The sequence below is a fragment of the Sus scrofa genome, chromosome 15 (genome assembly GCF_000003025.6).
Source record: "Sus scrofa isolate TJ Tabasco breed Duroc chromosome 15, Sscrofa11.1, whole genome shotgun sequence".
Classification (NCBI taxonomy): domain Eukaryota; kingdom Metazoa; phylum Chordata; class Mammalia; order Artiodactyla; family Suidae; genus Sus; species Sus scrofa.
In genome coordinates this window covers 83,213,070-83,225,809 of record NC_010457.5, presented here as the reverse complement: position 1 = coordinate 83,225,809, position 12,740 = coordinate 83,213,070, and the positions used below count along the sequence as shown (strand labels likewise).

The 12,740-nt window shown below is 33.4% G+C and overlaps 1 protein-coding gene across 3 annotated transcripts in view; it reads right to left on the bottom strand.

Annotated features, from left to right (window-relative positions):
• Window positions 1-12,740, bottom strand: part of AGPS (alkylglycerone phosphate synthase) — a 139,843-nt gene that overhangs the window by 60,096 nt on the left and 67,007 nt on the right. For all 3 annotated transcript variants that reach the window (XM_021075128.1, XM_003359569.5, XM_021075129.1), the window contains exon 11: window positions 1,526-1,653. In XM_021075128.1, the coding sequence (XP_020930787.1) occupies window positions 1,526-1,653 (128 nt within the window). The remainder of the gene's footprint in view (window positions 1-1,525; window positions 1,654-12,740) is intronic.

Below are 12,740 nucleotides of genomic sequence, written 5' to 3'. Positions count from 1 at the left end.
CTGTAGCTGCCGGCCTATACCAGAGCTGCAGCAATGCAGGGTCCAAACTGTGTCTGCAACCTACACCACAGCTCACGGCAACGCTGGATCCTTAACCCTCTGAGCAAGGCCAGGGATCAAACCTTGCAACCTCATGGTTCCTAGTTGGATTCGTTAACCACTGAGCCACGACGGGAACTCTGTATTACACCTCTTTTAAAACTCTCCTTTCACCTAGGGGTAAGACAACCATGATTAGGAGGCCTATGGCTAAACCTGATGGGAGAAGAAGCAATCTAATGAAAATAATTGAAATTACTCAGAAATTATAAAAATTACCCCCGTCAACTGTTTAGGTAATCATATAGTTTAGGTCATCATATAGTTGTACTTCCTAAAAGTGGGAAACTGTCAGCAAGAGTGAGTGTCTCAGAAGGCAAAACTGAGTGTGTGGAATAAAGAACAATGGAATGGTAAGTATGTGGGTAAGTATAACTTTTTTTTTTTACTCATCTTATATTTCTTTAAAACATCAATAGTGGTTCTCCTGGGATGCTAGGAAGATATGAGACTCTTTACCACTTTCTATTCCAAGTCCACAATGAATATGGAGTACTCATCAGATCCTCCCTCCGCCCCATTCTGGGTACTCAGAAGCTGACCTCTATGGGTCATATCAGAGAGCTCCCTTTCAAGTTGGGTTATTAGAGAACTCTACAAAGTCTTGGAGAAAATAAGAAGAAAGAGGCAGAAGTACATTCCCTTGAATTCCTCCCTGCTGGGAAATACTGAAATAAGATTTTTTTTTTCACAAACCATTGTGGTTCAAACAATAAACCAAATGTCTAGAGAAATGTAAGAATTTCTACAATGATACAAACAACTAGACACAGAAATAAAATTACTTGGCATTATCTAGTCTTTTTTAAACCTTAATAATATATCCCTTTTTTAAAGAAGAGGAGAGAAAGAGGGGAATTCTTAGCTTATATCTAAATATGTTATATTAAACTATACTATATTACTTAATTTAAGATATTGCTCAGGTAATATTATAAAATGAGTAAGGCCTAGCAGCAGTACATTCTAAGAATGGATAAAGTTTGATTACTTATGTTTAATTTCTACATTTTGGGGGCCACTGATATTTAGCAATTTATTTTAATTTAAATAAATATCTCCTATTAAGAAAAAATCACTATTACTTCAATTAATTACAAAATATCTTACTCAAAAATAACTTAAGAAAACATTCAATAAAAGGCAGAGTATTTGAAGCCATCAACCCAGGTACATACCTTACCTTGGCTTAAAATCGTACAGCATTCTTTAAACCAAGAAATAGTGTATGATTACTGAAAGAAATAGCAACTGCACTTAAAGGGATGATTTTACAACATTAACTTTTCATATAGAATTGGGTAAAAATAAAAAATATAACACAACTAAATATGAAGATTATATGTGACATATCAAAATCAATTACACAGTAGAATTTTTAAAATATAAAATATATATATGGGTGGATTCTTGTTTTTGTTTTTACCTGTTTTGCAATTTCTCTTAAACAGGCTACTCCTTGTTCAAAATTGGGGAAAGCTACTGAGCCATACTTTTGGTATTCAGGGATTGGTCTGATTTTTATTGTAGCTTCTGTTATCACACCAAGAGTTCCTGAAAAAGAAGGGGGAATAATCCAATATATCACATGCCAATTTTCTAAATCATATTTAAAGCTATTTTATCTGTTTATTCTAATTTATTCTACTATTCATATTTAAATCTATTTAATCTATTGTACATGGGGAATAATGGCTACTCAAGACTTTCTAGAAAAACAACTATGCAAATTTTGTATTTTCTAAAAAAAGTTTTTGGAATATATTTTTCTTAGTTATGTATAAATATTTTAAAACATTTTTAAGGTAACCTTTCTCCAAGAAGGTTAAGTTTAAACAGTTTTTAAAGTATTACAACTTATTAAAGGAAAAAAGCTGAAAACAAGTTTTTAAATCTCATATGCATTCAGACAAAAATATATTCTGATACTTGAGCCTATTTTTACTATGACAATAATTTATTGGGGCAAAAAGAGCCTAACCTTCTATAAGAATTTAAGATGACAGAAAAAATTAGAGGATTATACTTCGCCTTTTCCCCAAGAATTCATACAAAGAAAAGACGAAGATGCCCTTAGAAGGCTGAGATGCCCTTAGAAGAAACAAAAAACAGCTATTTGAGAGAAGCAGTTATCAGAAATAGCACAAGAGGACCACCAATGAAACAAATGTCGTTTTCTTTATTACATGGACTAGTGGGGAACAAATCAGAGAGGAAAAAAACAAGTTAAATGCAATTACATGATCTAAATATCTATGCTAGAATATTTGAAGAGACATGGTTAAAAATAATTTTATTCACAAAGCCCAGCTTTTCAAATCAGTGCTTTCTAATGTTCAAATGATATGTTATTATTATATTAAATAAAATTTCTGAAAATCATGAAAAAAGAATGAGGGAAACCTGAAATTGCAGAACTTAATTACAACACTAAAATAAAAATATCCCCAAAATCGATGATTCCAATAAATTTATAATATGCCTAAAATGAAATGTCAATGTATAATACCATATAAAATTAAAGACTACTATGAATCCACAAAAAGTAAACTTTATTATATCACAATATGTTTGTCAGAAACACAAATGACTTCCTACTGAGATAGCAAATACAACCCTATTATGACCTGTAAAATCACAAAAGCTCTGCAAGTTTGGACTGACTGAAACTTGAACAAAAAAATATATCTTGAACATTTTAAAAAGATATTGAGAGTGACTAGACTTTCTCTTCTTAGTATCTTTACTGAGATGTATCTAATTCACAGACCATAAAATTCACCCATTTAAAATGAAAAATTCTAAGGTTTTAATATATTTACAGATATATGCACTTATCACAACAATCTAAACCGACAATATTTTCATCATCCCAAAATAGAAATCCCACACCCATTTCCCCTACACATACACACCTTAGCTCTAGCCAATCACCAATCTATTTTCTGTCTCTAGCTCTAGACCTTACAATAATGTTTTCAAGGGTCATCCATGTTACAGCATGTATTAAGTACTTCAATCCTTTTAATTGCTGAATATTGTCCCCATGCCCACCTCCAGAGCCTTGGCTCAGTGATTTAACCAGAGGAAGAAATAAGCCATAAAATAGCTCCCAATCTTTTCTTCAAAGGAAATTATTTGTAACAGAGTATGGAGAAGTTCAAGCCTAAAATACTCTTGAAAATTAGTAGAAGATGTGGTTAAAGGCAATTGAGAAGACATAGGTAAATTTATTGGAAACACAGGCAAAACTGTAGCCCAGCTGTTCCCAGGTAGAAACCTGAGGATACTGCAAGTCTTAGGGCAACCACGCAAGAGAAACTAGAAATAAAAGGTGTACAAATTAGAAAGGAAGAAGTAAAACTGTCTCTCTTTGTAGATGACATGATTTTATATAAAGTTGGCTGTGTTCTAGCATTTTATATGAGACAAGCGTCTAGAAACCCTGGTATCTGGATCCTGGAAGCAATCCCCTGCAGATACTGAGGAACAACTGTATAAAAAATTCTAAAGAGTCACCAAAAAAATATTCAAACTAATCAATGAATTCAGTAAATTAAAAATGAACATAAAATATCAGAACCACTTCTATACATTGTATAAACAGTGAATTTTTTGAAAAAGAAATCAAAGAAATTGATCTCATTTACAATAGTATCAAAAACAATAAAATACTCAGGAAAAAATGCAACCAAGGAAGTAAAAGATAATACTCTGAAAACTAAAACATTGACGAAAGAAATCAAAGGAGACAAATAAATGGAAAGGTAGCCTGTGTTCATTCACAGACTGGAAATGTCAGTACTGTTAAAATGTCAATACTACCAAAAGACATCTATAGACTCAATACAATTCCTATCAAGATTCCAATGGCCTTTTTTATAAACACAGGAAAAAAAAATTTCTAAAATTTATGTGGAACCACAAAAGATCCCAAATAGCCAAATGAAATCCCAGTAAAGAAGAACAAAGCCAGAGGCATCACCTTTCCTGATTTAAAGCTATAATATAAAGATAGAGAAGTTAAAAGAGTATGTACTGACAGAAAAACAGAAAAATAGATCAATGGAACAGAATCAAGAGCTCAGAAATAAACCCAAATATATATAGTTATACAATATTTGACAAAAGAGCCTAGAGTACTCAAAAGGAGAAGACAGTCTCCTTGATAAATGGCACTGGGAAAATTGGGCATTGACTTGTAAAAGAATGAAACCTGATCCCTACCTTTCGCCACTCAAAAAAATTAACTCAAATGCTGAGGTTAGATTTACACATAACATCTGAAACCATGAAACCTCCAGAAGAAAACATATGAAAAAAGTTCCCTGACATGGTTATTGGTAAGGATTTTTTGGAAATCACACTTAAAGCACAAGCAACAAAATAAAAAACAAACAAGCTGGATTACATCAAACTAAAATGATTCTGCAGAGCAAAAGAAATGATCAACAAAGTGAAAAGACAACCTATAGAACTAGAAAAATATTTGCCACCCATATGTCTGATAAGAAGTTAATATCTGAAATATATAAAGAACTCATACAACTCAAGGGCAGAAAACAAATAATCCAATTAAAAAGCAGGCAAAGGACCTGAAGAGACATTTTTCCAAAGAAAATATACAAATGGCCAACAGGTACATGAAAAGATGAACAGTATCACTAGTGGAATGCAAACTGAAAAGAGATATATCTCTAGCCTATTAGAAAAGCCATCATCAAAAAGACAAGAAATAACAAATGCTGGAATAGATGTGGAGAAAAAGGAACACTTGCGCACTGTTGGTAGAACTATAAATTGGTGCAGTCACTATGGAAAATGGTACGGAAGTTCTCAAAAAATTAAAAACAGAACTACGATATGATCCAGCAATTCCACTTCCGGGAATATATCTGAAGGAAACAAAAAAATTAACTCAAAAGAGATATCTGCACCCCCAAGTTCACAGCAGCATTATTTACAATAGCCAAGACACGGAAACAACCTAAGTGGTGTTCTTTGATGAATGAATGGATTAAGAAGTTGCGGTATGTATGTCTGTATTAAAACACACACACATACACCTACAATGGATATAATTCAGGCATAAAAATGAGGAAATCCTACCATTTGTGACGACAGGGATAGATCTTGAAGGCATCATGTAAGTAAAATAAGTCATACAGAGGAAGACAAATATTTTATGATCTCACTTTTATGTGGAATCTAATAAAAATAAACAACGAAAACACAACAAACTCAAAAAGATATCAGATGTTGTTACCAAAGGCAGAGGAAGGGAAGAGGAAGAATTGGAGGAAGGTGGTCAGAAAGTACAAACTTTCAGTTATAAGATAAAATAAGTAGGGATGTAATGTACAGCATGTTGACTACAGTTAACACTGCTGTAGAACATACAGGAAAGTTGCTTAAAGAATAGATCCTAAGAGTTTCCATCATGAACAAAAATTTTTTTTCCTTTCTATTGTATTTATGAGAGATGGTGGCTAGTAACAGAACCTACTGTGGCAATTATCTCACAACATACACAAATCAAACCATCATACTAAACACCTTCAACTTATACAGTGATGTATGTCTGTTATTTCTCAATAAAACGGGAAGGGGGAGAATAAAGGGGAGGACCTATCCTAGGCTCAGGTAAAAATCTCAAACATGAGCCCTAGCACGATTCCTTCTAAGGGACACACTTTAAATCAGTGAATTTTATGGTATGGAAAATTATATCTCAATAAAAGAAACTCTAGAATTATCTTCTTAAACAAGGAACTATAACCCAAGCATTTCACAAATAGGGATATTTTTAGAAATAGGTATCTTGGACTATAGAAAGAGTTTAATTTTTTTTTTTTTTTTTTTTGCTAGGGGTCAAATCGGAGCTGCAGCTGAGACCTACACCACAGTCACAGCAACTTGGGATCTGCGCTGCCTCTGGGAGCTATACCACAGCTCACAGCAATTCTGGATAGTGAACCCACTAAGCAAGGCCAGGGATTGAACCCACATCCTCATGGATACTAGTCAGGTTCATTAATGCTGAGCAACAATGGGAACTCCTAACTTTTAAACTTTTGCCAAAAAAGAGACAAAAGGCTGAAAGGTAGACTATTAGTACTATACTGTCTCCTCATCTACCAACACAGAATTATCTATTACACCTATTCTTTCTTACCAAGACAAGTAGTATCACTTTAATTTTTAAAGTTGCTAGTTTCTCTACCACTATACTGACACCAGAACTAAATTTATTAGGAATTCTTTCTACTCTTTTCAACACTTTTAGAAGTTCCTGGTGTCTTAGAACATCTCATGCTAAAAGTTGTTTCTACAAGTGAACTGAAATTTGTCAGGCATAAGCTCCCAAAGACATGAATCATCTTTTCTATTGATTCTAATCTATCCCCAGACTACAGAAAACTTTAATAAATATTTGCTCAAACTCAAAAGTCATCAGGTTGAAATTCATTAAGGTCATTTTAAGCCTTGATTTTGGACAAGAAACATTATTTATTTATTTATTTATTTATTTTTGCGTTTTAGGGTCGCACCTGCGGCATATGAAAATTCCCAGGCTAGAGGTCAATTGGAGCTACAGCTGACAGCCTATGCCACAGCCACAGCTATGCTGGATCCAAGCCATGTCTGCAATCTATACCACAGCTCACGGCAATGCCAGATCCCCAACCAACAGAGTGAGGCCAGGGATTGAACCCGCATCCTCATGGATACTAGTCAGGTTTGTAACCCATTGAGCCACAATGGGAACTCCTGAAAATTTTTGTATTTAAAACTAAACTCTAAGTTCCCAGCTTTTTGTGAAAAAAATATTTCTTTACATCTGAGAAGTGAATCTATTTGAAAACATATCTATGAATGACTGCATATAATATGACCTAAATATAATACAAAGAAAAAATTAGAAACCATTTAAAAGCCAATCAGTGAGGGTCTGCTTAAATACAACAGAGTACATTCCAGAAATGGAATATTGGATAGCTATCAAAAAGAAATGCAGCTGTTCTAAATATGATGATTTGGAATGAGCTTTTTAAAATTAAGTATAAAGAATAGTAAACTCCCACTTGTGTTTTTAAAAACATAAACATATATGCTTACATAACGCAAAAGTATTTACTCTCAGGAGATACCTAAAAGACAAGAATAGAAGGCAGATTTTCCCCTATACATCCTGTAGTACTTTTCGAATTTTGTACATATTTGAATTCTACACATGTAACCACTTACTCAAAAAGTTTATTTAAAAAAAATATATATACATAGGTAACATCAGCAAACTTTCTTTAAAATTCTAATTCTACGGTACTAGTAAAAAGTAACCATGCCTTAAATTTCTGTACACTCATATCGCCTCATACATATAGTAGGCACTCTAAAGTAGAAAAACCTATCATAACACTGCAAGTGAGGTTAAAAAATAATAATTAGTAAAATAAGACTTTGCATTATGGCAAGGTTAATGAAATGACAAATCTGTGCAACTATCTACCTATGAGTTCTGCAGCAGGGGGTGGGGATAAGGGGCAGTCACCACTGTAAGAGGAAACTCCACCAAGGTCCCAAATACAGTTTGACACAGGAAAGCTCTTCCATTCACTTAAATTCAAATCAATCCAACCACAAGTGTTTATATCTAAATTCACTTCAAAAGCTCATCTCCGTTGGGCTTTATTTATTGATTCTTTTGTTCTGGAAATTTAATGTCAGTGGAATAATATAAAACTACTTAGATTACTTATCATTACTCATCATTTGATTATATGCATATCGTATCACTGTTTTACACTTTTTATAATTGTTTGCAAACAACTTCATGGCAATGGGATATCACAGAGGCTTGTATGTCATTTGCTTTTCTTTCCATTTTAATAAAAATATGTTGCTATAAATTTAAGAATTTTCTGTTTTATAATTTCAAATATATATGTTCTCAAGAAAACTGAAAGCTTCAACTACTATTTAATATAAAAAACAAAAAAAGAAAAAAGAAAAAGAAAAGGGAATTCCTGTCATGGCACAGTGGAAATGAATCTGACTAGTATCCATGAGGATGCAGGTTTGATCCCTGGCTTTGCTCAGTGGGTTGGGTATCTGACATTGCCATGAGCTGTGGTGTAGGTCACAGATACAGCTCGGATCCAGTGTTGCTGTAGCTGTGGTGTAGGCTGGCAGCTGTAGCTCTGGTTCAACCCCGAGCCTGGGAACTTCCATGTGTCGCAGGTGCGGCCCTAAAAAGCAAAATAAATAAATAAATAAATAAATAAAATACAAGTTATTTGCATGAAGTAAATAAAATCTTTCATAATTCAAAAGTATAATTTCAGGTGACTTCAGGACTGAGAAAGAATGGTAGTCATTTTATTCTCAATCTTCCCTCTCCCTCTACTTTTCCCCCATTAAACATGAAAATCAACAAGGAAAACAAAACACACAGGACCTACACTTTAGTATTAAAAGGAGACAAAAAACAGCACCCTACCTTCAAATTACCTGTAAGATAAAAAGAAAAAATTCTAATAGACCTACTACAGTCTTCCAGCTGCTACAAGTTTATAAAGGCAGAAAGTAAGAGGAGGCTTAGAGGACTCTATAAGAAAACACTAAAAACATAAAAGGACAAAAAAAAAAATAACAAATAAAATAAAAAATGACCAAACTCAGGAAAGAAATAGAAAAACAACAAAACATAAACAAAGAAGGCTGGTTACAAGGTATCTAAAGGAATAGATTCAAATGAAAACTTGATATAGGGCTTTGAAGAAAAGCAAGAAAATAAAAGAATGAAAATGAAATAAAGAAGTTGGGGGAAAAAGTAGGAGAAATTATGGTTGAAATAGAAAACAAGCAAAGAAATTCAGTCAACTATATATATAACTGGTGTCCCTGAAAAAGAAAAATCAAAACAGTGTGTGGGGGGAATGCCTCTAAAACCCTGATATTTAACACTATAATCTAAAAAAGCTTTACAGAAATAAATGAAGATCAGCACATACACATAAAAGGGTCCACTAGGTATTAGACCAAAATGACCCAGAACAATCAACTCAGGTGTAAAGGTAAACTTTAAAAATAAAGAAAAAAAATGCTCAGGGCCTCGAGGCAAACAGAGGAAACAAGCTACAAAGGTAAGAGATTTGGCATTAGATTTCTTTAAAACAACATACAAAACCAAAGCAACAGTGGAATAGCATTTTTAAGAAACAAGGAAAGAAAGTGGGACCCATGAATGTAAAAGCCATTCAAGCAGTCCTGCACGTATCAAGGCCATAGAAAAACAGCTTATAATATTCCAGAATTCACAGGATATACAAGTGCCTTTCCTAAGGAATATACTAAAGGATAAGTTTTATTTAACCAAAAGATGACTACAAAAACTATACAAAAGGACTGAGAGTGAGCTTTTCACCTATTTCATTTTAGAGCAAAGGCTAAAACAAGGGTAGTAACAAGTTAAAAAATAAAAATGTACTTTCAGTCATTTTCCAAATCAAAGAGCAAATCATTATAAATTACTAGCAAATTCCATACATAGGAAAAGAATATAAAACATTTCAAGTGTTTTATTTATTATAGTTTTCATTATATTTGATCATGTTATATAACATCTAGAATGGAAGGAAATTGCTTGTCAAAAAAATCTTTACAGGAGTTCCCCACTGTGGCTTAGTGGTAACTAACCCGACTAGTATCCATAAGGACATAAGTTTGATCTTTGGCCTCGCTCAGTGGGTTAGGGATTCGGCATTGCCATGAGCTATGGTGTAGGTTGCAGGCATGGCTCGGATCTTGCTTTACTGTGGCTGGTGGCCTCAGCTGCAGCTCCAACTCAACCCCTGGCCTGGGAACTTCCATATGACGCAAATGCGGCAAAAAAAAAAAATAATAAAGTTACGAAAAATTCGTAACACAAAGCAAGACAGAACATTCACTTGATTAGTCACATGTGGAACTTAGTAGGATAGGGGAAAACAGGTTTTATAATGGTAATCTTTTCAAGATTGTCATCAAATGATTTAATTTTAGCAAAAGAAAATACTTTTTAAAGCTCAAGGAAAAGTCTATGATTCATATTTAAAGTGGGTTATTATTTAGATAACTCAAAATAGCAGCTAAAATATATATTATAAAAGAATATGATTTCACATAAATTTACTTTTTCAATCATGCTGTCTCCTGACCCATATTAAGATGACTGTCTGGCCACATACATACAGAAATGGAGACTAGAGATCATAAAGGCCACTGATGGCAAAATAATAAATAGTCATAATAGTAATAAATTTAACATTTGTTGAACACTTATGCGCTTATAAACTGTCTAGAATAATTTCATTTGATGTTCACAAGAAGTTTATGATTACGGATATTTTTATCATCCCCATTTTACAGCTGAGAATACTAGTCATAGAGAATTACCTAATTTACACAAAATCACAGAAATATAAGTAGTGAAACCAGAATTGAAATCTAAATCTGAAAGATTCCATGGCTTGTGCATTTAAATCAGTATGGCATTTTGCATGGATGTTTATAATAAAATCTCATTTAAATCAGTTTACCCTAGCAAATGTTTTTCATAAATTGTATTTCTTTGCTTACATTATTACAATCATGAATTTGTCTTCCTTAAATTCATACAATAATTTACTATTGAGGGAGGTAGTCCAGTCTTTTTTAGACAAAGTTCAAACTATTTTAAATGGCATAAGGTGTTCCCTGGTGGCCTAGTGGTTAAGGATTCAGCATTGTCACTGCTGTGGCTCCATCCTTGTCCCTGGAACTTCTACATGCCATGAGCATGGCCAAAACAAAACAAAACAAAAAGCAAAACCCTGCGCTATCTGAGAAGCGCAATAAAATGAGGTATGCCTATAACTGATAAAATACAAAAATACGTATTTTAATTTTATTTTTAAATTTTTTTTTTCCATTTTTGGCCGCCCCATGGCATATGGTGTTCCAGGGCCAGGGATCAGATTTAAGCCACAGACATGACCTAAGCCATGGCCGCAGTAACGCCAGATCCTTAACCCATTTTGCCAGGTCAGGAATCGAACCCATGTCCCAGTGCTCCCAAGACATCACTGATGCCATTGTGTCACAGCAGGAATTCCAAATATATACATGTATTCTAAAAAAGCATAAAAGGCCAAATTATCTCTCCAGCCACCCTGTAACCCTTATCATTCCACCCCTAAACCCGCTGCTCACTCCATCCTGCAAAGAAATCTCACGTTCCAGTCACATTGAGAAACTGGCAGCTTCACAAGACAGGCACAGCTCTTTCTCACTTCTAAGCCTGCTCACATGCAGTTCTCTCTGCAGGGCATCTCCCTCCCCACCTTATTCCCTCAGCTCTTCTGGAACCATTTTCTCTTTTTCACCCTTGAAGATTACTTTAGGCACAAGCCCTCTGAGGACGTCTTCCTAAGCACCCATCAACATTGCCTCTGTCTATATTTCTCCTTCGTTTACTTCTATCATAGAATTTATCTCACTCTATATAATGGTCAATTATTACCTGTGCCCTTGAGTGTGCCAGCATGGTGCCTAGCAACTAGAATTTTTTTTAAGTGCTAACTGATAGAAGAAAAAAAAAATGTTTGACGTGGTTACTTGAAAAGACAACTTATAGTTGACTCCAACTATGTACATACCCATAGTAAAAATTAATAATTATCAGTTTTAATAACTACTTATTATTCGATTTGACATTTGATGGCAAAAGGTATATTCTTTTAGTTAATTCTTGGATAATACATTAAGGACAAGAAACTCCAGAATAATATTTTTTAGAGAATAGTATTATTTTAAAGGAATTGAACATTTTATTTTTCTCAGTAAAAATGTAGTTTTATTTTTCCATAGAAGAGTACACTGATCAGAAGAGGAATAAGACAGTAAATTAATGAAATACCTTGACAAATCACTTATTATCACGAAAAATATTTAAGCTATACCACTTCTTCATTAGCTTAATAGTTGACCTCTAGTAAATCACTAATACACGTAATTTATTTTTCTGTGATGTTACCATCAAAAGTTAGGATTTATGCCCTAACATCTTAGTTTTATTATAAGTGCTCTTTTCCCGTGAATATAGCTGGATATTTTAAAATCTCTTTATAGCTTGCACCACTTTCTCACTTTAGTAATGAATTCCTCTCATAATTTGGAAACATTTGTTTTATTTTATTTTTCTGAATTTAAAGGATACCCCTCTCTGCCATTCTAAGAATAAAAAATATGCCTTTGTTCACCTTATCCATAAAATTCACAGTGCCTACATAACAGTTAGTTTGTAAACTAGAAGGAAGATTAAGTTTGTTTTTTTTCTGATAAGTAAAGAGAAAATGAATGTTCTGTATAAGATGAACTATATTCTATCCTACCCAGCATTAAGTAACCAAGTAAAGGATAGGATTTAAGTAGTAAAAAAATAAAAGACCAACATTAGTTTTAAAAGATGTGTGAATCAATAGAATGTTAAATTCCACTTCTTCAAAAAATCAAATAGCAAATAACAAAAGACAGAATTATAAAAAGATAGTAAGACAATACTTAATTAGTCCTTTCCCCGATAAAGCAGAGATAAGAAAATACCACACAATAAAATGTTA